We start from the raw sequence: 26,269 nt of genomic DNA on the forward strand, positions 1-26,269 counted from the left end.
AATTTTCAATGGATTGTAGATATAGTTCTCAAAGAAAAGTTTATGTTTTAAATGGCTTCGAAACTTTCTTCTCGCACTTTTCTACTGAATTTTTGGTTTTGCCTCTTTTTGTTTTTTTTGTTAGTCAATGACTTATTGTAATGATTTTTCGTATAGATGAACTGTCAATGACAGAAATCTTTGTTGTCCTATCGAAGCATAACCCTTATGCTCTTATTGAGCAATTTAATTGCTTCTCGTTGAAAGCAATTGAGTTTATTGGCTTTGACAATACCGGCTTTCACAGATTTTTCGTGGTTTTAATGTATTTGTGCATATTTATTGATATTTTGAAGTCATATGGAAAAAAATTTCATGCTGTTAAAAAATAAATGGATGATAGAAAAATCTTTGCCGAAGAGTTGTTTTTAATGGCTTCGACACTTTTCCCGCCCAATTTTTTTTGAATTAGCGGTTTTTGCCTATTTTTTTAATCTTTAGGCGTAAAATGCTGATGGGTCTCAAAAGCTTGTAATTGAGTAATCAATGATTGATGTTACCCGAGGCAGTAATTTTATTGCGAATAGTCTCAAAGTTTATGACATTAAACATTTTAAATGATTTTTTAAACTTTTCAGTTTTTGTTGTTTTTTTTGTCGACTTGTAGCTTATTATCATCATTGAGATGTCTCATTCAATTTCTTGTGTTCGAAAAATTTCAATGTCCAGTGATTTCATGTCGTAAATGATGTTTTGTTTGTGGACGGTATGCGTTTAAATAAAAGTTTTAGTGGTGTACTTGTGTTTCTTTTTCTCTTCTTTTAGCACATTCGCGTAATTACAGATCCCAATGATTTTCAAATGTGACCGAAATGCACTTATTTAATTTTCAGTTTAATTTTAGTTGTTTTTATTATGAATGAAAATGGAAGGAAGAATACATAGTATTCAGATTATAGCTAATGATTTTAACGGCTTCAATAATTTGTGTTTTCGCAAATTGTTTAATTTTTTGAGTTTTTCTGTTTATGTAGTCCGTTCCTATGGCTTAATCTAACCAACGGCAGATCCTGTTGGTTTCATAGTAAATGTTTTTTAAATTTATTAAGAAGTCTTTTGTTTAAAGTTAATGATTTTTAAGACTTTAGAAACTATTTGGTTTAAAAAATGTTGATTGATTTTTCAATTTCGCCTTATTATTACTTTTTGTCGACTTTGTTACCTAGTCTCTTTAAAGAAATTTGTCATCTGCTGTATAGTATGAACAAAGTAAGTTTGTGCAGTTGAGGTTTTATACGATTGCATTTTGGCGTTGTTACTAGGTGCGTTCAAATTTAGATATTTAGTCATTGCCGTGAAATTTTTGTTTCTGCTTCTTTTGTTGTTTGTTTTTTTTTCTCTCCTAGTTTTTTTCAGTGAAAGATCATCTCTTCAGCGCTGTATTGAGGCATGGTATTATGTAATTCAAAAAGTAGTTAGGTTTTTAAACGTTTTTTAAACTCAAACATCTATTTTTATTATCTCTTCATTTGGTTGACAATTAAGTCAAAAGTGTAGATGAGCTCGGGTCGGAACATCATGTTCGAACGCATATTAACGAGCACCCTTGTTGCGTATTAAGAAGCTTATTAGCTTTTGATTCAGAATGTAATTAGGTTTGAAGTTGCGTGTTTTTGATTGGTGAGTTATAGTTTTTTTTTTCATTCCTACGAAGGTAAGGCTCTTCACAATTTAACACATCCTTCGCTCCTGCCCCAGACTTAATGGGACCATAACCTAATTGCTTTACTTAATCCATATTGGGGCTCAGTGTTAATTGAACCGGTTGACGGGGGGGTGGCGGCTAATGAGAAAATGAGTTCAAGTTTCTTCACTCTGGGGGGCAAACGAAGAGAAAGATTTTGAAAAAAAATTAACCAGGAATAGTTGTGACGATGTTTTTAACCAGCCAATCAGGGAACTCTGAGATGACATCCCCAAACTCGTTCAGATCACCCAGAGTCAACTGGTACGAAATGGACGTCTCATTGCACACGTCTTGTATCTGGGATCTGACATTCTCAATGTTGTGGTTGTCAAAGTCTGATAGGGTGGGTTGGGGGTCTACTCGGAAGGCACTGGCTATGCATGAGTACGTGAACACCCCGTTTGAGAGGAAAATGAGGGCAGGTGCGTCGTACTGGGATACCTGTTGATATAAACAAACAAACAATGCAAAATAAAGTTAATTGTTATCTCTTATGTGAAGACATAGCGTCGGGAGGTTTGAACAAATATCACGAAGAACTATGATACGAAGAAACTGTGGTGTGCTAAAATATCTCCTACAGTAGCAAAAAGTTAGTAATGTAATAGATGTATCAATTTTTCGACCACAAAACTAGTAGAAAAAAGCTAGTAAAAAGCAAAGTAGCGTTTTACAAAAAAAACTTTTTGAAAGTAGAGGTGCATATGAAACATAGATATTTTTGAAGTCAAGATTGTGATTATTCTATATAACTAAACCGATAATGCAACATTCCGTTCTTGTAAAAACGCAGAGTTTGGAATTAAGCAATCTCTTACTTCAGATTTAAATAAAAACAATTATCAATTGACAACAAGTAACAGATCTCTACCCAGATTTAGAGTTCGACTATAATAAAACGACTTAATAATTCTATCAGGGGTGATCCAATGGTGACTATAAATGCACGGTCCAGCACATGGATTCAGCAGATTATAATCGGACATGGTCTTTTCATGGGTTGAGCAAGAATCTTTTCATGGGTCGAGGCAGGAGTCTTCTCATAAAATGTCTTGAATCGAGGATGATCTTTTCACGGAATTAATTTTTGGATCCATAATTTGAGTTAAGCTAAAATATTTTTTATCAACCGTTTGTGTCAAAGCATGGTTTTTCAAAGCATTGTTGGTCACGCTTGGTCTTTTCATGAGTCGAGGTCTAAACTTGGGTTTTGATTTTTGTAACTGTGGTCCGTGCTTGATCGTTTAAGACTATTGCAAAAATTTAGCAGTAATGCAAGTAATGCAGGTAAATATGTTCGAGTTAAGTTCTTTTGAGATTTAGAAAATTCTCGGAAAATCATCTATTAGAGGTTACTTCCTCCCCTCTTTTCAAGATCATCATTTGTCACAGCAAAGAAGCAATGTTATGTGCGACTTAAGGCACTGTGAAGGCAACTTATAAAAAGACACTATTTAAATTTATTAAAAAGTGTCTTCATTTTGGTGTAAGGGCAGCCGTCATGGCCCTTTATAAATGATCATTGTTGGAACCAGTTCATTGTTTAGTTCCTTGAAGACTCTCGAGCCCAAAGCGAGGGCATGGCTAACGATCGATACAACTGCGTTAATCCTGGACTCAACATACACGATAAGACACCAAACCCGAGGAAGTTGGCCTTCTTTTATTTCAACAGCGCAAAGTACAAGGACAAGAAGCTTGTGATTTGACACGTTGCCGTCAACAATTTCTCTCGCCCCACAGAAACAACTACTACCAGTCTTTCAAGAACGGTAGACAGGTTGTAAAGCATCTCAAAATCCAACTGAGCCGAATAGAAGCCATCGTATACTGTCGAAGGCAAAGTACCTCGAAAATTTACTCGAACCTTGTCAGAGACAAATTTCCCGTAGTCAACGTTTTCCGAGATATCTTTTCTCCAAATAACGCCAAAATCCCAGCTGTAGTAAACAAATTTAGTCAATTTCAGCTGAAACCCAACCTCGAATTGATAACGCTGCACGTTGTTCTAAAGCACGGCGCAGATTGCAACAAAAAAGCACTCAGAAGAAGCGCCCCAAACGATTGTCAAAACGAAGAAAACAGGCCCTTACGAAGAAACAGCAACGCGTGGAAGAACAATTGGAAGTCGCTAACTGAGGTAACTAACAGCATTTCCTTATTAGGGTGGCACAGCGGGTGTTAGCTTTTCTTTTGTGACCTTGTTTCTGACTGCATAGTCAACTGTGCAAGGGCGCGGGTGGAAGCCTTTCCCTTGGTACTATTCCTAAAAATGGCTCGCCACAACACCAGATTCAAGGCGATAGCAGAAGTCAAAACCTCTGCAAAACGGGTGAACTCGACACACATGCAGTCGAACAGGATTTTCACTGTTTTATTTGTGGTTGACGGATGCACCTCAATAAAAACTGTACCAACTCAGCAAAGTGGCCCATGATGGTATCAAGGAACTTGGACAAAATGCACTACTACCTTGCAGCTTGTTTGTTTTTCTGAAGAAACATCACAAACTGATTGAAATAGCCAACGCTATCAGACAACCCGGAGCCTTCAATGATCAGAAGCTCAAAGCACTTCAAATCAACTTCAACGAAATGATGAAGAATATCTCTGAAATCAAAGAGTAGGTACAAAGAAGAGCGGAATGCCGCCCCCCCTTCGATACCTAAGCACTTCGAAATTCCCATTCCGTAACCGAACGAATTGTGGAGTTGCCAAGAATACAGCAAAGACCCCGAGAGAGAAGCGAGCACAACATGAGTGAAATCCAGAACGCAATGACATTCATAGAACCGACTGTGAAATCACCGACGCCAAGCAACTTGGCACCTACCAAGTAGACAAGAAGAGGACCATTCTGCTACGAGTGCCAAACAACTATCATCGACAGCTGATAATACTTTTGGTGCAAAGCTGAAAAACTATGACAATGAGTACTACATGGACAGAGAACTCAACAAGGACGAACTGCAACAATTTACACTCCTGCTGAAGAGAAACGAAAGGAGCTGATAGATGAAGGAGTTAGTCGAAAGAACCTGCGGATAAAAGATTTAACTCTACTCCAAAAAGAGGGCAGAAACTGGGTCAAAGCGGAAATGGTTGAGTCCAGTGCATGACTCGTCGACACCGCAACAGAAAGTGCTATCCTTACCCCTACTATTCAAAGTAAGAGGTCTGCTAGATCTCACCTGAAGGCAGCTGTTCTCAAACTCAATACCTAATTGTGATTTCTACGACTTTGTCTGCATCATTAAAACCTGGCTCGTTGCCAACTCCGCATTCTTCTAAATCAAATTCGTCCTACATAGAAATGACCAAAACACAACAACGGGAGGTTGAAGCACGAATGAGCATTAGTAGCCGTCAACGGGTCAATACTACATGCAAGAGTAACACTCCCGGGTAACTGAACTGACACAGTAGCAATCCGATTTGAAGCACCGGATCAAAACTTTCTCATTGTATGCATATACAACGCACCAAAAAACAGTCCGTATCGACTGAGTTTAGAGTCTATTGAATCTCTTATTGCAAAAATTTTACTTCTGAAACAAAAGCTATGATGGGATACGTTCATAATAACTGGAAATATAAATTTTGAGTCCGCGCGTGGGAATGAAATGGAATCTTAGGAGCTTTACGAAACAGTTATTGTAAAATATCTCCTCAACGCCCCGGATTTCAACAGCTAATAACAGGCAGAAGAAAACAACTGAATATCATACTGACAGACAATCCAGATCCAATTGTGAATACCACCGTGAACAACCGAATGAAACAGCTCTTTTCATCCGACCACCTTCAATACCAGATAACGATAACGAGTAGCACATGGTACACAACTCGAAACAGCCTCAAGCAAGGAGAAAGTGACTTCTCATTTTTCTCATATACTAAAACGGACTGGCAACACTTGGAGAAAAACAGAATGGAAAATCCCTTCCCACCATACTGTTCAGCAATGACAACCTGATTGTTGAACTGTCGTTTGACTGGCTTTATGAAATTTTGCAGACGCACAATTCAATGAAAAGCAAATATAGGAAGTCACTGGCATCATGGGTCAAAAGTGAGACTTCAAACCCAATCAAACGTCTGAATACATTCCGACGACAAAATCTTTAGTTTCCAAAATCGAGAATCTAATCAAAATGAGCCGCAAACTAGACTCCGAAATTCAGAGAAACCAAGATGAGTTCGAGAGCAAAATCTTCCCAGCCCAAAAGTTCTCTGAGATAAAAAAATAAATCAAAGAGTACACGTAGAGGAACCCAGCTACCATCTGAAATGTATATCGAAGACGGGAAAGTGACTACAGATGAGGAGAAAGCCAATGTGTTCAACACTTTCTTCCAGTCAGTTTTTACAAAATCCGAGTATCAAGGGAAAATTGACAAACAAAACTAGTCCGAATTGACAAAATCCGTTTTTCAAGAGAAGAAATAGAGACTGCCCTAAAACCACAAAAACTTGTGAAGGCAAAGGGACCAGATGGATTTGAAAATCTCCCTTTGAAACGACTAGCGACCAGCTTGAGTAAATCACTTGAACAAGTTCTTAAAACTATTGTCAATGAAAACACAAAATTTTGTTTTGGAAAAAAATGGACTGGAAAACTGTATCAACTTTTCCTCTGTTCAAAGATAGAGATAAGCAGTCCAAAGCAAACTATGGACAATTAACCCTAACGGCATCTCAAAAGTGCTTGAAACTCTGATATTTGACAAACTGTACGAAGATTTATATAAATTTGTTGCACAATAACACGGGTTGACCAAAAATAAGTCCAAGATGACACAAGTGATTCTTCAAGTGTATCTCAGCGAATGAGTGAAAAACACTCAATGAAAATGTACGTGCTATGGGCATGGCTGGTGGGGCTCTAACTCTGTTAGAGAGCTACGTCACAGAACGGTACCAAAAAGTCAAAATAAGCCCCACGTTACTGATTCATTACAGGTATTGAGTGGTGTTCCCAAAGGAAGCGTCCGTGGACCTCTATTCTTCAATGTGTTTATCAAGGATCTTCCAGAAACAATAATGAGCAGCTGATATGGTTATACTCGCATTGGTTAAATTAGTGTTATATTCGCTGTTACGGCTATTCGCTGACGATTATAATGTAGTTGGCACCAACACCTTGAAACTTCAGATAGACGCAAGCAGAGTCCGGCAATGGTTTTCAAGAAACATGATGAAACTGAATCTGGCAATAAGCAAACTGCTGAGCATCACGGGGTAGGCAAACGTACTGCTTGGAAAGAAATTCTTAGGAAAAACAGAATTAGAGAAGGACATCGGGGTTGTTGTTTCCTCGGATCTTTATTGGACAACACAAGCAGAAGAAAAGGTTGAAAAAGCTATGAAAGCTTTCTGGAGCATCAAACCAAATTTCTTCAAACTCTCGTGCTGGATCACAATGAAAAACGTCTACAACAGCTGCGTTGCTCCAGTAATTTTCTACGGATCATCTTTGTGGAAGGCAAGCAAATCAGACACAGAAATCAGACAAAACAGATAGAAGCTGTGCAGACAAATGCGGCTTCCTAGATACTACACACAACACAACTGGAGTACAAACAGTGCCTTCAAAATTTCCCAATTTTTCCAACGGCAAGTTATCTTGAGGCTCACGTTCTCTTGATATTTATGGACATACATGAAATGCGAGGATTACGTCTTCAAAAAAATCCATACAAACGAACGAACTAGAAGGGCAGGGAACACGATCTTTAGTACCAGACGACTTCTAAAACAAACAAAAGAGACCGATTTCTGGACAAGAGCAGTGTACCATGCAAATCCGTTCGACAAACGCTTCAGCTGTGATATTCAGCGCACGAAGAACTTCAAAGAACGGCTCACAAGAGTGCACTTCAGATACTTTGACAAAAATTTGACTACGGATACATTTGCACATGGAGTTTATCATGTTTATGCAATGAATGCAGAAATATAAGGAAAATGAACTTTGACTAAAACTACTGGAGGAAACGAAAAGTTTCCTTGGATGGCATTAAATACTTTGTTATTATTATTATTATTAAAATTAATATTATTATTGTTATTATTATTATTATTATTATTGTTATTATTATTATTATTATTATTATTATTATTATTATTATTATTATTAATATTATTATTATTATTATTATTATTAATATTATTATTATTATTATTATTTTTATTATTATTATTATTATTAGTAGTAGTATTATTGTTATTATTATCACTATTATTATTATTATTATTATTATTATTATTATTATTATTTTTTATTTTTATATATTCGAACAAAGTTCAGAAATTAAGAAGAAGAAAAGTATAAAAAGTTTTTGTGACCACTTAAATTCACTAATTTTTGTCAATAAAGGGCTATTAGTCAAACGTTTTTTAATAACTGTATAGCAGCAAAATCAGCAAACGCCATTGATTTACCTCCAATTTATCCGAATTCCCCAATATAAGCAACATTTCTATAATTTTTTTTATAAAAAACTTCATCGCTTTTGATAATCTAAACAAATTCATGATTTCCAAGTTCCAGACATTTAAGCTGCTAAAAGATAATTGTTAGTTATGTACCACCTTCCTAAACAAAAACAAAAATTTGGATCGAACTGAACGTTCTACGACTGTTTCTTTATTTAGTTTTATTTTTTCATTGCAATAAATTGATTGAGCACAGTGTTTTCAGCTAAATGGAAGGATCAAAAAAATCTGAGCAAATACATTTTCGCTGATTTAAACGTTTTTACATTTTTTTCTTGAAAAGTTAAAAAGTATTTCTCAGCCCCTCATTCACGGTTTTTAATCACAAGCAAAATTAACCGTGGGTCTGGATCCAAAGATTAACAGCAATCCGGTTTTCAAAAACATCTATGCTCCAACTTTCACTAAATTGAGAGGAAATTAGTCTGGTCTCCTATTAAAATCAAATGTGAATAAAAGATAAAACATTTCAAATTTGATTTAAGTAAAACGTATCATATTATTAATCCGCTGTCACAGTCTTGATTGTTGCGCACATTAGAGTTTCTCTTCTAATAACTGCTCTCATTAATTCACTCGATAAAGTAACAAATATAAATTGAGACATTCGATTAAATTCGCCATGATGAATTTAGTATCCGTAGTAGTAAGAGAATCTGCCATATGCTTGTGGGGGGGGGTTCGGACCCCCCCCCCCCCTACAAGACATTTTACCACCGAAAAACTGATTTTCTCTTTGTGAAATAAAGTTTTTTGGATAAGTTTTGCTAGCCTGTGAGAAGATCTTGGGTTAAGCAGTCTGGCGAAACTTATCCAAAAAACTTTATTTCACAAAGAGAAAATCAGTTTTTCGGTGGTAAAAAGTCTTGTAGGGGGTGGGGTCCGAACCCCCACCCCAACAAGCAAATGGCAGATTTCTGCTGTAGCAATGTTCGCTGTATATAGAATTAGGTGTTACCTAGGTTTTGGACTCTCACTAAATGTTTTTGGTGAAAACTTAAAAAATCCAATATAAGACACCAGAAGCCAAAAAATTTCTAATATTTCAAACTTTTTTTCGAAAGTCTTTCAAAGTTTTTCAAAGTCCTAAAATGGTCTGAAATGGATTTTGCGCTATGAAAGAGCACTCAAAATTGATTTTTTGTTGACTTCACTTTTTTTCACCTATGCAGTATGGGGGGTCATAACATTGAAAATTTTGAATTTTTTTTCGAAAATTTTTCCAAGTAAACTTTGATCCTAAAATGGTTTGAAATGGATTTTGCGCTATGAAAGAGCACTTAAAAGTGATTTTTTGTGGACGTCAATTTTTTTCGAACAAGTAGGACCGGAACAACTCAGTTTCTGAAATAGTCTGAAATAAGTCAAAGAGCAGTCAGAAGCAGTTTTTGTTGACAATACTTTTGCAAATGTGCAGGATAATGTGGAAAGCATGCCTTTTTTTTATATAAATGTTTAACTATGTATGTTTCCCTCAAAACAAGTATGTATGTTTGCATGCATGCATTCATAATTCTACTTTTTATGTATGATCGAACAATTGAAAGAAAGGAAAGAATGAAAATTTTATGTATAAAATCATGCGTATTCATGTATATAATAGTAAAAATATTCATGGAAGTGTATATTTGTTTAAAAAAAAATATAACTGTGCTTAAGTTTAGTAATATATTTGTATGAGTTTAAGCTGAAGTGTAGGTTTGTGTGTAGAAATTGTAAATGTGTCAATATGTCAAGACGTTCTTGGTTTTATGTGTGTATGTTTTTTCTATATGTATACAGTGGAATGTTTGTATATATTTCTGAATGTGTTTATGTATTTATGTATTTATATGCTTGCAAGTCAGACGAGAGAGAGGTGATAAGTCCCTGGAGGGTAATTTGTTGACAAGAAGAAATATGTTGTTATTTGTCTCCACGATCCAATAATATTATATCTTGCAAACAGATTTTGACCTTCAGCGTTGAAAAACTCTGACCTTTGTACATTGGCAAGCAAAATGTCACAACCGAAGACGACCACAATTTTTTGATGTTCTGAGCATGCTTTTTTAAAAATTGAATTTTCTACACCTATCCAGCTACCATATTAAAAACTATCAAGATTTTTTACGGAAAAAAAATTGATGCTCTTTGTCTTTTAATCCTTGGCAAGAAAATGATAAAGTGTTGCAACACAGAAGGCAAAAACAACTTTCTGATGTTCTGAGCATGCTTTTTTGACAACAGTTTTCTCTACACTTATTCAGACAGCCGTCTAGGAATGAGCAAGATTGTTTACAGGAAAAAATATATGAGATGAATTGTTGAGAGATAAACAATAAATTGAGCTAAGTAAAAAGAATAAGCTCTGTAAAAAACCGAACATGTTGGTGGAAAACAATGATATGTAGGAGCATCTGAACTTTTTAGTTAAATAAAGTAGAATGATAAGAACTTATCAAGAGCTTGAATCACACAAAAAAGTTTAAGGATGTACAAGAAGAGTAGTTTGCACGGGAACTGTAAAAAGCGCTAAAATTTTCAAAAGTTAATTAGTCATTTTATCAATTAAGCAAGAACAAACACAAACTATTGATCTCTGGGTGTTTTCTAGAAACAGCTTCAGAAATGTATGGGTCTTGTTTGCGTACTGGTAATATCAATAATGGATACTGCGTGCTGAGACTGAAATATTGAACACTAGCGAAACGCATCGTCAGTAAATGCTTCCGATAAATTCAACCATTGAACACTGCAAAAAAGGTACCAGAGCACCTCAAGCAACCAGAAATCAAAAACGTTCGTTATAGTGTCTTCTTGGATCAAATTTACTGCGTTCAGTAACCCTGTGTTAAAACTTTGGACTGCTTATTGTTCTGACCACGTTTTAAAATGAGATTACCGTAACGATATTTCATAGAGCATCGGAAAGAGGTAAATCCAAAGTAATCGGAAATTAAAAGGAGCAGAGTCTTTATAACATATAATTGGGCTAAGCAGTCTGGCGAACATATTGGATTTTAACACAACACTACTGCTACCTACTACTGCTACTGTCTACTACTACTACCTACAACTACTATCTACAATTAGTACCTACTACTACTGCTACCTAGTAGTACTACCTACAACTACAACTAGATACTATTACTAACTACTACAACGACTTATTGGTTCTAAGTTACACTAGTACCTACTACTACTTCCTTTTAATACCTTCAAATATTACCTATTGTTTACTAACTATCTACAAGAATGTGTTTCTGTTTTTCTTAAAAATGAAAACCATTCCTATCTGTAGAGACTCGTTGAGCGTAAACAACAGAAGCTTTTATCTATCTCAAAGTAATATGCCCTGACTGACACAGACCGATAGAATTTACCCGCCAATTTTTTCAACAAATCATTAAGTGTTTGAAGTTTTTTCAAAGATATAAAAAACGCTAAAGTTTTGTCGTATACATTGACCCAGTAATTTTCAACTCAATGTTAATTCGTTAATTAACAATTGAAAAATCCATGCTAGGATATATCAGGTTGATATTTAATTAATTAAATCAATGTAGGTTTTTTTTGCTTTGCGAACGAGTCTGATTTTTAGAACTTCAAATAAGTTTTATTGCTATGACCTTTTTTTGAAAAAGCAAACTTTGTACAATTTTTTTCACTTATGAGGGATCAGTCATAAGCTTAAGTCTTTTGTTCAAATGCTGTTTTTTTGTTAATTCAATGTTTGACTTAATTCAATGTCTGATTTCATTTGCAATTAATTGATAGATATGAAACGTAAACTTTTTAAAATTTCTAATATGAAGGATTGTATAGCGTAAAAATTGACTGGTTCACAATTGCGTTGCACTATGTCTTTTTATAATATCAACTTTATAGAAACATGCTTGCTTCAAAAATAGTGTGTACCATAATGGAAACAAACAATTTACAGGGTACCTACATAATCCAAAAAACTGAGTTTTTACGCTATATAGTTGTTTTCGTATGTTTATTCAGAGTCACCTGTTGTTTCAGTTGTCGGGTAAAACACAACATTTTCTGAATCTTTACGTTTCAAAATTTGTATAGACTGAAAACTGCTGGGATAGCTTGCCAGAAGGACATATGTTAGTTGAGTTTGAAATTAACCTGAGCTTCGGCTCAGGATGTGTCCACAGCCCAGACTGTAATTGTGAACTTTTTATTCATTAAAAGTTTAGCGCTACATAGTTTCACATTTTTTTTATATTAACTTCTTCCTAATTTTATTGAAATTCAATTGGTCATTGTTTATCTGATGAAAATTAAAATTAAATCAACCTCGTGAAACGTTTCTCAACAAAATTAAGTGAAACAGTCTTGTTGGATTTCAGAGCTGAAACAAAAACCTTAAATTTAGGTGTTTAAGTGAAAAAATTTTTGTTTGTTTTCAACGTCTGCTTACACTCAAGGGGCACCAAATGGTTTCAGAGATGTACTTTTTGTGGAATATGAAACAAAATTCTTCTTTATTATAGTTCAAAACTCAACAACCGGAGACGGTATGGCTTTAGATAAGCAAGTATAATATAATTGTGAAACCTGGCCAATCACTTTACCTAAAAGTTGAACCATTGAGTTCGAATTCGAGTTTGTGATCTAAATATAGTATTCAACGAAAATTGACTTTTTAAAAACAAAAAGACCTCTTTTTTTAGTATTCAAAATTCAACAATCGGAGGCGGTATGGATTTCGATAAGCAAGTATAATAAAATGGTGATGCTTGGTCAATCACTTTACATAAAAGTGGAAGTTTTGAGTTTCTGTCTCAATTTATGATCTAAAAACACTATTCAAGGATAACTGACTTTGAAAAAAAGACTACTTTTAGTACTAAAAACACAATAATCGGGAACCGTGTAACTTTGAATTACCAAATATAATGAAATGTGAAAGTTTGGCCTATCGCTCTAATCAAATGTCAAAGTTTGAGTTTGAGTTTGATTTTGTGATCTAAAAATAGTATTCAAGGGATAATTAAGAGGCAATTAGGCTTATTTTTGATTTCCAGATTTTTTAATGCAGTATTTTAGTTTTCTCTGAGCTTAAACAATGTGAGAAATATGTAAAAATGTCTCTTAGAAAAAAGTTTCAGGTAGAATTTTACTACTATGTGTTTTGCTAAATGCCACTATTGTCAATAAAAACCATTGTAATTTAACATGATTTCTATCTTCATGAAAGTTTGTATCCTCTATAACGATAAATGGTAGAATCATTATGTACAAGAAAGGGTTTTTTCTCACGATTAATCATATTGCAAAACCTTAACCTTCAATAAAGCTTTTTTGATCTGCAATTTACGCTATGAATCAGCGGTCTCACACGTAGTATAAAAAATTTTTTTGTGGTGCTCAAAAAAGTAAAACCTCAGCGGAACTGCAAAATTAACAAAGGTAAGAAAAGAAACAATTTCCACGTTAACTTTGTTTTTTTATTTGAAAGAGTTAAAGTAGAACAATGCCTAGCTGACATAAAGAAGATTTAGACTATGCAAAACAAAGTTTTATAATACTTCCTTGTCAAACAAATGTTTATGAACAAGCTGAATTTTCATTACTACTTTAACGAATTTGTACTTTTAGAACCTCAATGATTTGCCTGGAGGAAACTCATAAGACAACGGACAAGTATTCACATCTTGCACTTATTGGAAATTTCGTTCTGATACGTTAAATGCTTACTTTTCTTGATACCATTGCCTTATGGATTAACGAAGTTTTGCGTTCGCGTTAATGAATACTTAGGTTTTAAAAATTTTTGAATTACTTAAATAACATACTGAAATACTTCATATTGACACATAGCTTTAAAAACTACTGAGTGATTTCTGTGAAAACTAAATGTTCCATGACAAACACAAGTTGTTGCACATGTATACAGAAAACACTAGTGTATACTTACATCTATGGTTCAGGTTGAGCCTTGAGCAAAACATGTTTGTTCCTCAAAATAAACGTCATAACTAAGCAAAATCAAAACTATTGTAAAAATAACTTGGCATTAAACGTACGACTTAGAACCAGTTGCTATATAACCTAGAAGCAATTGTAACCATGAAAGTCAAACAATGAAGCCAATAGGTGAATTTAAATGAATTTGATTTGTCCTGTTTATTCAATTGCTTTATTTAAGTTAACGTTATATGGAGCACATTGTGGGTCGAAATGTATTCCGTAACAAACAATTCCAAGCCTATGTACTCACTCTCTTTTTATCTCAACGTTTGCTGCAACACAGTAGAAAACATTTATGTACGGCTTCTTGATCACAGACAAGAGAATACTTAAGCAACCTAAAAAAAGTGCCTTTATCCGAAAATATTATGCAAGAATTTTGCAGAGCAGACTGAACTTCTCACACGCACAGTTCAATTCTTTTGCTTTATGCCTAGCAATTAGATCAAAACATTGAAGTGTCAATGTCCGAGGTACTTAGGAGAAACTTCAATCCATTTTACGAATGAAAACCTATAAGAATTGGTCTAACAGGTTTAACAACTGAGGCCTCCTTGACATGTTGTAGGTATTCATCGGAAACTATTTGGCTAATTAGGCTAATAGAACGAATGCTAACATTCCAGCCAACAGTTTGAATTTATATTTAACTGAATGACTTGCTTCTCAAAATGACATTTTAGCGTTTTATTCTTGACTGGTATTCCATTCAGTTAGTGTATGCCAAAACCCAACGGTTTGTAACTTATAATGTATCATATCCTAACGCAATTTGAAGGCTCATTTCAATGCACAATTGTCTATTAAACTCAATTTGAAAACAATATTGCTTTTATACAACAAAGGAAGGACAGTTCAATTTCAAGTTGGACTAACTTCGATCAATGCCTCATACCCAAAAAATTTATTGACTTTATTACTACATTACCTAATATAACCGAAGAAGAAGACTTTATCAACAACTCAACCCCCTCGGAAACTGAAGTAAATTCTCAGCATATACCCAATCCTTTGTTTTCTGACATAGAATCACTTCCCATGGACATCAAAAGCATTTTGCGCAGTTACGATTTCGAAAGTATGCCCCTCTTCAGGAGCCATAAAGAATACTTCGCTGCTTTAGAAGATTTGGAAAATCTGTGGAGAAAGCTCGAACCATGCAGAAATGAAACCAAACTAAACACTATTCACGATAAAATTGATCATACTACATCATCCACATCCGATGATAACAGAAAGACTGTGATATCTTCCATCTTAGAACGGTTCCCCAGTCTTCTTGAAGAAAATTCAAAAATTGAAGAAAACTTCCAGAAAACTAGCACTGAGCCGTCGTCTAACAATGATCGACAGAAGAAGAGACATTTTCGTGTAGTTCGAGGATGTGTACTTCAAAGTGGAAAATTTCCAAAAAGAATGAGATTCGATGAAAATGTGAGGTTTTCATGTGACAATAACAACTAGAACTGAAAAAAGCTTCTTGTTGATTAAAGCTTATGAACTAGACGTTGGTTTTTAGTATTTAATTTTTCCATTTACAACCTGTTATTTTGAAATACTGTGCATTATAAATATTCATTGTGTGTGCTTATTATCCAAAATTTAGTAGTTGCAAAACCACTCCTTTAAAATACAGTTTGTTTATTCAACTTTATCCACGTCAGAGAAACAAGAAACGGTGTTCTGCCTGTTCAAGGGAGTAGCAAGTCAGAAATTTGTTGTAGATTAGGATCCCCAAACCGTAAATTGTTGTTCTGAAAATGTTGAAACGGATACACGCAAGAGATTCGACGTTGTAAAGAGCTTACGTTAGAAAACGCCGCAACTTGTTTTGATTTAAGTAGAGCCGAAATCAAAATTTGCCGTTAACTACCCTAAATTGTTAGTTGATTACTAATAAAAGTACCTGAGTGGGTTAATTGGTCTCATGTTCGGTTATGATAGTTTCATATCAAGTCCCAAGAGCTGCTGAGGCATGGCCATGGTCCGCGATGGTTTCAAGATAATTAATTTTTAATTTACTTTCAGTGTCTATACTAGGAGGTACTAAATTTTTTTTCTCAAATACTCGGTTATGATTGGTGAAAAATTTATTAGTCTCATTTGAGAAGCCAATTTAGTCGGCCACAATATTTATCTTAAATTATCAAACTAATAATTTAAATAAAATGTCGCCTCTCTTTTAAATCGGCTCTTTTCACTTCAGCTCTCTTACAAGTCACCGGTTGAAATAAAAATTCAACTTGACCACTTGATAATTCATGAAGAAAAATACTTATATTGTGAGAAGTTCAGTCTGCTCTGCAATATTCTTGCATAATATTTTCGGCTAAGAGCCTTTTTATAGTTTGCTTAAGTATTCTCTTGTCTGTGATCAAGAAGACTTATATAAATGTGTTGCAGCAAACGTTGAGATAAAAAGAGAGTGAGTACATAGGCTTGGACTTGTTTATTACGGAATACATTTCGACCCACAATGTGCTCCAGTATAACGTTAACTTAAATAAAGCAATTGAATAAACAGGACAAATCAAATTCATTTAAATTCACCTATTGGCCTTATTGTTTGACTTTCATGGTTACAATTGCTTCTAGGTTATATAGCAACTGGTTCTAAGTCGTACGTTTAATGCTAAGTTATTTGTACAATAGTTTTGATTTTGCTCAGTTATGGCGTTTATTTTGAGGAACGATAAGAAACCCTCTGCTCACGTTTTCTGTTAGTAGATAACAAACATGTTTTGCTCAAGCTCAAACTGAACCATAGTATACACTAGTGTTTTCTGTATACATGTGCAACAATTTGTGTTTGTCATGGAACATTTAGTTTTCACAGAATTCACTCTGTAGCTTTTAAAGCTATGTGTCAATATGAAGTATTTCAGTATGCTTTTAAGTAATTCAAAAAAGTTTAAAACCTAAGTATTCATTAACGCGAACGCAAAACTTCGTTAATCCATAAGGCTATGGTATCAAGAAAAGTAAGCATTTAACGTATCAGAACGAATTTTCCAATAAGTGCAAGAAATGAATACTTGTCCGCTCTCTTATGAGTTTCCTCCAGGCAAATCATTGAGGTTCTAAAAGTACAAATCGGTTAAAGTAGTAATGAAAATTCAGCTTGTTCATAAACATTTGTCTGACAAGGAAGTATTATAAAACTTTGTTTTGCATAGTCTAAATCTTTTTTATGTCAACTAGGCATTGTTTTACTTTAAGTCTTTCAAATAAAAAAACAAAGTTAACGTTGAAAACGTTTCTTTTCTTACCTTTGTTAATTTTGCAGTTCCGCTAGGGTTTTCCTTTATTGAGCACCGCAAAAAAATGTTTTCATACTACGTGTGAGACCGCTGTTTCATGGCGTAAATTGCAGATCAATAAAGCTTTATTGAAGATTAAGGTTTTGCTATATGATTACTCGTGAGAAAAAACTTTTTCTAGTACATAACGATTCTACCATGTATCGTTATAGAGGATACAAACTTTCATGAAGATAGAAATCATGTTAAATTACAATGGTTTTTATTGACAATGGTGGCATTTATTCTGACTGGAACTTTTTTCTAAGAGACATTTTTACATATTTCTCACATTGTTTAAGCTCAGAGAAAATTAAAATACTGCATTAAAAAACGTGGAAATCAAAATTAAGCCTAAATGCCTCTATAATCAGGATTTGTTTTTTGCTGGTTTTTTTTGTCTTTGACTCAGTTGAAAGAACTCAAATCGACTCTTCATAGCATCCATAACAAACAAACGTTTGAAAACATAGAAACCCTTTCGGTAAGATACCATCAAAACGGGGTACACAAAGCCAAGAATACTTATTAACACACAGAAAAGTAAAACACTAATTTCCGAAAATTTTGAATACTTTAAACTTTGAACTTAATGTACTATGGATACCAAGGTTTTAACACTGGAACATTTTCCAAATTGACCAAAAGAATGTAGAAATGTACTTGTCAGTTTAACGATGGCATCAAAGCGCCTAATCTGATTTCTACTGTCTATGTTGACGGTTTTTATGGTAGCAAAATTCACAGTTACTTGTGTTAACTGTTACCTAATGTGGTCATAACTTAAAAGTATCTCCATATTAGTTATTTTGCTATATTTAAAGTTCATTAGCCGAACATTCTTCAAAGAAAATTAATCATTTAAGAAGTTGCACTGCCTGCTCTTTTCAAAAAATTACTGGTAAAATATGTCAACGCTGCTTATTTCGGAAAATCATGCCTTTTTTCTGTTCTTTTCTACAGAAAAATACAAAATTATAGTCTTCAGGAACGCTTGTAGAACTCGTGCAGTAAAGATTACATAATATACGATGTGAATATAGTCTATATAATACAGTAAACTATATCAAAAAGCTTAGTAAAACCAGAAGGTCGCCTTCGCTTTTTTGACAAATATATAGCCTTAGTTTAAATAGATTGTGAGAACGTGTTTCAATTGTTTTGCGTTCGCAACTTTATAACACAACTCAACTATTATGACGTAATTATCCCTTGAATACTATTTTTAGATCACAAACTCTAACTCAAACTCAAATTTTGACATTTAATTAGAGCGATAGGCCAAATTTTCACATTTCATTATATTTGGTAATTCAAAGTTACACGGTCCCCGATTATTGTGTTTTTAGTACTAAAAGTAGTCTTTTTTTCAAAGTCAGTTATCCTTGAATAGTGTTTTTAGATCATAAATTGAGACAGAAACTCAAAACTTCCAATTTTATGTAAAGTGATTGACCAAGCATCACCATTTTATTATACTTGCTTATCGAAATCCATACCGCCTCCGATTGTTGAGTTTTGAATACTAAAAAAAGAGGTCTTTTTGTTTTTAAAAAGTCAATTTTCGTTGAATAGTATTTTTAGATCACAAACTCAAATTCGAACTCAATGGTTCAACTTTTAGGTAAAGTGATTGGCCAAGTTTCACAATTATATTATACATGCTTATCTAAAGCCATACCGTCTCCGGTTGTTGAGTTTTGAACACTAATGAAGAAGAATTTTGTTTCATATTCCACAAAAAAGTACTTCTCTGGAACCATTTGGTGCCCCTTGAGTGTAAGCAGACGTTGAAAACAAACAAAAATTTTTTCACTTAAACACCTAAATTTAAGGTTTTTGTTTCAGCTCTGAAATCCAACAAGACTGTTTCACTTAATTTTGTTGAGAAACGTTTCATGAGGTTGATTTAATTTTATTTTGATCAGATAAACAATGACCAATTGAATTTCAATAAAATTAGGAAGAAGTTAATATAACAAAAATTGTGAAACTATGTAGCGCTAAACTTATAATGAATAAAAAGTTCACAATTACAGTCTTGGCTGTGGACACATCCTGAGCCGAAGCTCAGGTTAATATGAAACTCAACTAACACATGTCCTTCTGGCAAGCTATCCCAGCAGTTTTCAGTCTATACAAATTTTGAAACGTAAAGATTCAGAAAAAGTTGTGTATTACTTGACAACTGAAACAACAGGTGACTCTGAATAAACATACGAAAACAACTATATAGCGTAAAAACTCAGTTTTTTGGATTATGTAGTTACCCTGTAAATTGTTTGTTTCCATTATGGTACACACTATTTTTGAAGCAAGCATGTTTCTATAAAGTTGATATTATAAATAGACATAGTGCAACGCAATTGTGAACCAGTCAATGTTTACGCCATACAATCCTTCATATTAGAAATTTTAAAAAGTTTACGTTTCATATCTATCAATTAATTGCAAAAAGAATCAGACGTCAAACATTGAATTAACAAAAAAACAGCATTTGAACAAAAGACTTAAGCTTATGACTGATCCCTCATAATTGAAAACAATTGTAAAAAGTTTGTTTTTTCAAAAAAAGATCATAGCAATAAAACTTATTTGAAAATCTAAAAACTAGACTGGTTCGCTAAGCAATAAAACCCTACCTGATTTAATTAATTAAATATCAATTTGATATATCATACCATGGATTTTTTAATTGTTAATTAACAAATTAACATTGAGTTGAAAACTACTGGGTTAATGTATACGACAAAGCTTCAGCGTTTTTTATATCTTTGAAAAAACTTCAAACACTTAAAAATTTGTTGAAAAAATTGGCGGGTAAATTCTATCGGTCTGTGTCAGTCAGGGCATATTACTTTGAGATAGATAAAAGCTTCTGTTCTTTACGCTCAACGAGTCTCTACAGATAGGAATGGTTTTCATTTTTAAGAAAAACAGAAACACATTCTTGTAGATAGTTAGTAAACAATAGGTAATATTTGAAGGTATTAAAAGGAAGTAGTAGTAGGTACTAGTGTAACTTAGAACCAATAAGTCGTTGTAGTAGTTAGTAATAGTATCTAGTTGTAGTTGTAGGTAGTACTACTAGGTAGCAGTAGTAGTAGGTACTAATTGTAGATAGTAGTTGTAGGTAGTAGTAGTAGACAGTAGCAGTAGTAGGTAGCAGTAGTGTTGTGTTAAAATCCAATATGTTCGCCAGACTGCTTAGCCCAATTATATGTTATAAAGACTCTGCTCCTTTTAATTTCCGATTACTTTGGATTTACCTCTTTCCGATGCTCTATGAAATATCGTTACGGTAATCTCATTTTAAAACGTGGTCAGAACAATAAGCAGTCCAAAGTTTTAACACAGGGTTACTGAACGCAGTAAATTTGATCCAAGAAGACACTATAACGAACGTTTTTGATTTCTGGTTGCTTGAGGTGCTCTGGTACCTTTTTTGCAGTGTTCAATGGTTGAATTTATCGGAAGCATTTACTGACGATGCGTTTCGCTAGTGTTCAATATTTCAGTCTCAGCACGCAGTATCCATTATTGATATTACCAGTACGCAAACAAGACCCATACATTTCTGAAGCTGTTTCTAGCAAACACCCACAGATCAATAGTTTGTGTTTGTTCTTGCTTAATTGACAAAAAGACTAGTTAACTTTTGAAAATTTTAGCGCTTTTTACAGTTCCAGTGCAAACTACTCTTCTTGTACATCCTTAAATTTTTGTCTGATTCAAGCTCTTGATAAGTTCTTATTCTATTTTAATTAACTAAAAAGTTCAGCTGCTCCTACATATCATTGTTTTCCACCAACATTTTTGGTTTTTTACAGAGCTTATTCTTTTTACTTAAATCAATTTAGTGTTTATCTCTCAACAATTCATCTCATATATTTTTTTCCTGTAAATAATCTTGCTCATTCCTAGACGGCTGGCTGAATAAGTGTAGAGAAATCTGTTGTCAAAAAAGCATGCTCAGAACATCAGAAATTTGTTTTTGTTTTCTGTGTTACAACACTTTATCATTTTCTTGCCAAGAATTAAAAGACAAAGAGCATCATTTTTTTTCTGTAAAAAATCTTGATAGTTTTTAATATGGTAGCTGGATAGGTGTAGAAAATTCAATTTTTAAAAAAGTATGCTCAGAACATCAAAAAATTGTTGTCGTCTTCGGTTGTGACATTTTGCTTGCCAATTCATAAAGGTCAGAGTTTAGCAACGCTGAAGGTCAAATTCTGTTTCCAAGATATAATATTATTGGATCGTGGAGACAAATAACAACATTCTTCTACTTGGCAACAAATTGCCCTCCAGGGACTTATCCTCTCTCTCTCTCTCTCTCTCTCTCTCGTCTGACTTGCAAGCATATAAATACATAAATACATGAACACATTCAGAAATATATACACTCAACTGTATACATACAGAAAAAACATGCACACATAAAACAAAGAACGTCTTGACATATTAACACATTTACAATTTCTACACACAAAACTACATTTCAGCTTATACTCATACAAATATATTACTAAACTTAAGCACAGTTATATTTATTTTCAAAAAAATATACACTTTCATGAATACTTTCACTATTATATACATGAATACGCATGATTTTATACATAAAACTTTCATTCTTTCCTTTCCTTCAATTGTTCGACCATACATAAAAAGTACAGTTATGAATACTTGCATGCAAACACACATACTTGTTTTGATAGAAACATACATAGTTAAACATGTATATAAAAAAAAGACATGCTTTCCACATTATCCTGCACATTTGCAAAAGTATTGTCAACAAAAACTGCTTCTGACTGCTCTTTGACTTATTTCAGACTATTTCAGAAATTGAGTTGTTCCCGTCCTACTTGTTTGAAAAAAAATGAAGTCCACAAAAAATCACTTTTAAGTGCTCTTTCATAGCGCAAAATCCATTTCAAATCATTTTAGGACTTTAAAAAATTGTGGAATTTTTTTTCTAAAAAATTCAAAATTTTTATATGTGCTGACCCCCATGCTGCCGAGGTGAAGAAAAATGAACTCAACCAAAAATCACATTTGAGTGCTCTTTCATAGCGCAAAATCCATTTGATACCATTTTAGGACTTTGAAAACTTCCGAAAAATTTTCGAAAAAAATTTGAAATTTTTTGAAATTTTTGTGTTACGACCCCTATACCGCATAGGTGAAAAAACTGAAGTCAACAAAAAGTCTCTTTTGAGTGCTCTTTCATAGCGCAAAATCCACTTCATACCAATTTAGGATCGAAATTTACTTGGAAAAATTTTCGAAAAAAAATTCAAAATTTTCAATGTTATGACCCCCCATACTGCATAGGTGGAAAAAAGTGAAGTCAACAAAAAATCCTTTTTGAGTGCTCTTTCATAGCGCAAAATCCATTTCAGACCATTTTAGGACTTTGAAAAACTTTGAAAAATTTTCGAAAAAAATTTTGAAATTTGAAATTTTTTGGCTTCTGGTGTCTTATATTGGATTTTTTAAGTTTTCACCAAAAACATTTAGTGAGAGTCCAAAACCTAGGTAACACCTAATTCTATATACAGCGAACATTGCTACAGCAGAAATCTGCCATTTGCTTGTTGGGGTGGGGGTTCGGACCCCACCCCCTACAAGACTTTTTACCACCGAAAAACTGATTTTCTCTTTGTGAAATAAAGTTTTTTGGATAAGTTTCGCCAGACTGCTTAACCCAAGAACTTCTCACTGGCTGGCGAAACTTATCCAAAAAACTTTATTTCACAAAGAGAAAATCAGTTTTTCGGTGGTAAAAAGTCTTGTAGGGGGGGGGGGGGGTCCGAACCCCCCCCCCCCCCTACAAGCATATGGCAGATTCTTTTACTACTATCCGTAGCAATATTTTTTACTGAAAAATGACAAAACTGAAAACTTATTTACGTGCAAATTTTCGATAAAGAAAAACAAAAATGTTGGAAATTGAAACTCTTCTTTGCAGAGAGTGTACATTCTCATTTCTTGGTTAAATTGGTTCAAATTTGATCTTTGAGATAATTCTTTATCAAAACGTATTGTAAGCTGAGGAAGGGCTGTTTTCTTTTTTTTACTATTTGAAAACCTTCACCGAAATGTGGTTCCTGTCACACAATTTTTTCATTTTAGTTTTATCAGATCCGAAGTTATTTGATTGTCCAAAATCTTTGCTACGCCCAGGACGATGTCGGCGACCCAAGACAAAAGGCGGTAAAATCAACTTGGGTACCATAATGGGGGTCCAGTGAGACCCGCTCATTGTCTGGACAAGGTTTCTGTAAATTTATTGTGACTGACGCATACCTGCTGTTAGTTCTGATCTGTCTGCGTCATGTAAAATTTAATTCTGTTTGGTTGTATTTATGGCTATTTTTTGGTCTGGCTGGCAAAAAAGCGTCCAAATTTTATAACCTGCATGCATAAGTAGAAACAACAGATTTGGCTCTAATCAGAGTCCGAACAAGATATGTGGACTGAACAAAACCCAGAGGTCTAGTCCGCTCCTCTACAAAAATGGGTGGCAAACTGGCCATTTTGGTAACATCCGATCTATTACAACTAGCAACATAGACATTTGATTAAAAATAACGGCATTATTTCTAGAAACTGCTTCATTTTTCGAATTGACGTTTGTATTAAAAATAATTCAAGCAGAGAAAATGCGGCGCATTATTTTGTTCCAGGCTTCTGTTGTTTAATTCGAACTGGCTTAGGGTCTGGTTTAGGTCTAGTCTTCTCCAGGATGACTAAACGTTGTTTAGTCTAGCCCAGGAAAGTCAAATTTTGTTCGGTCTGGCCCATACCTGACGTTAAACTTGTTCGGTCTGGACTCCCCTGTCCGTGACTTAAGTCTTAAGTCTGTCTAGCACCGGCATGTTTTGAGTCGAGAATCTTATCCTGGGCATTATCAACTCGAGTATTGTATTTTTTTTTCATAAGCAGAAAGCGCAAACACACTCAAACAAATTTGTTAAATATGCATAAAATGAGAAAATTTTTGGCTAATTTTTGACCACTACCCTCAAAAACAAGTTGATGGAACGATGAATTAGAGAACAAAATATCAAAATTGTGTGGCAAAACATCAATATTTAATGTCATTTTTCGACCATTTTCATTATCTATTTGTCATTTTCCGGTTTTAGTGTCTTGTTATCGTTTTGAGGTCATTTTGCGGCGTGACTTAATGTCTTTTTGTAGTTTTGATGTCATTTTCAGGACTAACTAATGTTATCGTTTTGAAGTCACTTTTCGGTTTAATGTCTTTTTGCCGATTTGATGGTTTTTGCGGATAAGATGATATTTTGTCGTTTTTATATCATTTCAGGCAAAAGATTATCTTGTTGTTTTGTTGATTTCTTGTTGTTTTGTCGATGTTGTTTTGTCGATTATCCTTCATTTTCCGGCTTAATTACATTTTGCCATTTTGGAGTCATTTGCCAATAATCTCTACTCATGCGAAACAACAGCTAGTTACCTTCTGCATAGTGACTTCAGTGACTAGAGTGTCCAGTTTCTTTGATAAGTCGATTAAAGAGTAAATAGCGGACACTACACACAGGACAACAAAGCCCAATGTCAACAACACAGACAACAACAGAAGCACAGTTCTGCACTTGAAATACTTTCTGTACTTCTTGAAATTTATTTCCAGGAAATCCATCATCTTTAGAACTTTTGTAAATGCATAGAACTGAGACCAAATTCAGACCAGGTTATAAACTAGTAATCAATTAATCTAGAATGTAATAATAATCATAAGAAATACAACGTCAGTTATCTTGTTTTTTTTCATGCTTAAAAACTTGCTGTTACAACAATTGAATAAATTTGCAACAAAATTGAAAATTTATTCAGGCGAAATTATAAAAAGCAAAAAAAAAAATCGTGCAGTAAAAAAATTTTCAACCTGCTTGCAATTTTTAAAAAGGTAACTAAACGGTAATAAAATTGATAAAAATTGCAGAATAATATACAGAGTACAACTTCAGTAATCTTGTTTTTGTTGGCGTTTATAGACTTGCTGTAACAAAAATTAGCATAAATAGAACTAAGTATGGAACAATTCCGAAAACCGAATTTTAAAAAAAATTGAGTTGTTATCTTTCTGCTTGTAAATCATTAGAATTAAAGGAATATTCACTTGGTAAATTCAATACTAAGTGCTGTAATTTCTTCAGAAAACATGTAGTTTATGTATAACGCAGTTTGAGTATAACTGGAACGACTTCTCAAAATTTGAAATAAAAAAATGAATTGAAAAAAAATTAAATGATAATTTTGAAAGGATAGTACAGTAATGGTCTTAACAGTAAAAACTATTAATCTATTCAGAAAAGCTATACATCAAAGGCTACAAAATCCACGCAAATACAGAATAATAAGAAGGTCGTTTATTGATATTCCAACGCAAAAACAAAAATCGAGAATCTTGTGGGGGAATTATATCTGTTCAGTTTATGTTCAGCTGCGCTACCGGATATTGTACAGATGGTTTGCTATTTTTTTTCCACAAAATTGGACCTTCTTATTTTGTTTATTATTTGGACCAAATCGTTCATTTTGACTGCTGAGATTCACGTCACATGATATGTTATTTCAATTATTTAGTATTCTGCTGTTACAAAAATTGGAATAGACAAGCACAGACAAGCTGTCTGCATATCTGACTATTTTTTTTACATTTCTAACTTTGAGGAAAAAATACATTGGAAGGTTTTTGTTCAGGCTTCTCTTCTTGCGTAAAGCTTCAGACAGTTGAACA

The 26,269-nt window shown here is 33.8% G+C and overlaps 1 protein-coding gene across 1 annotated transcript in view; it reads right to left on the reverse strand.

The window, feature by feature from the left end:
* Positions 1-25,256, reverse strand: part of LOC142357077 (uncharacterized) — a 40,288-nt gene extending 15,032 nt beyond the window's left edge. The window contains exons 1-2 of the mRNA XM_075408789.1: positions 24,983-25,256; positions 1,897-2,167 (exon numbers count right to left, since the gene is read on the reverse strand). Coding sequence (XP_075264904.1) covers positions 1,897-2,167; positions 24,983-25,171 — 460 coding nt within the window. The 5' untranslated portion in view covers positions 25,172-25,256. The remainder of the gene's footprint in view (positions 1-1,896; positions 2,168-24,982) is intronic.
* Between the last annotated feature and the right edge of the window lie 1,013 nt (positions 25,257-26,269).

This window comes from Convolutriloba macropyga, unplaced genomic scaffold, assembly GCF_964194025.1.
Source record: "Convolutriloba macropyga unplaced genomic scaffold, txConMacr16.3 SCAFFOLD_665, whole genome shotgun sequence".
Taxonomy (NCBI): Eukaryota; Metazoa; Xenacoelomorpha; order Acoela; family Convolutidae; genus Convolutriloba; species Convolutriloba macropyga.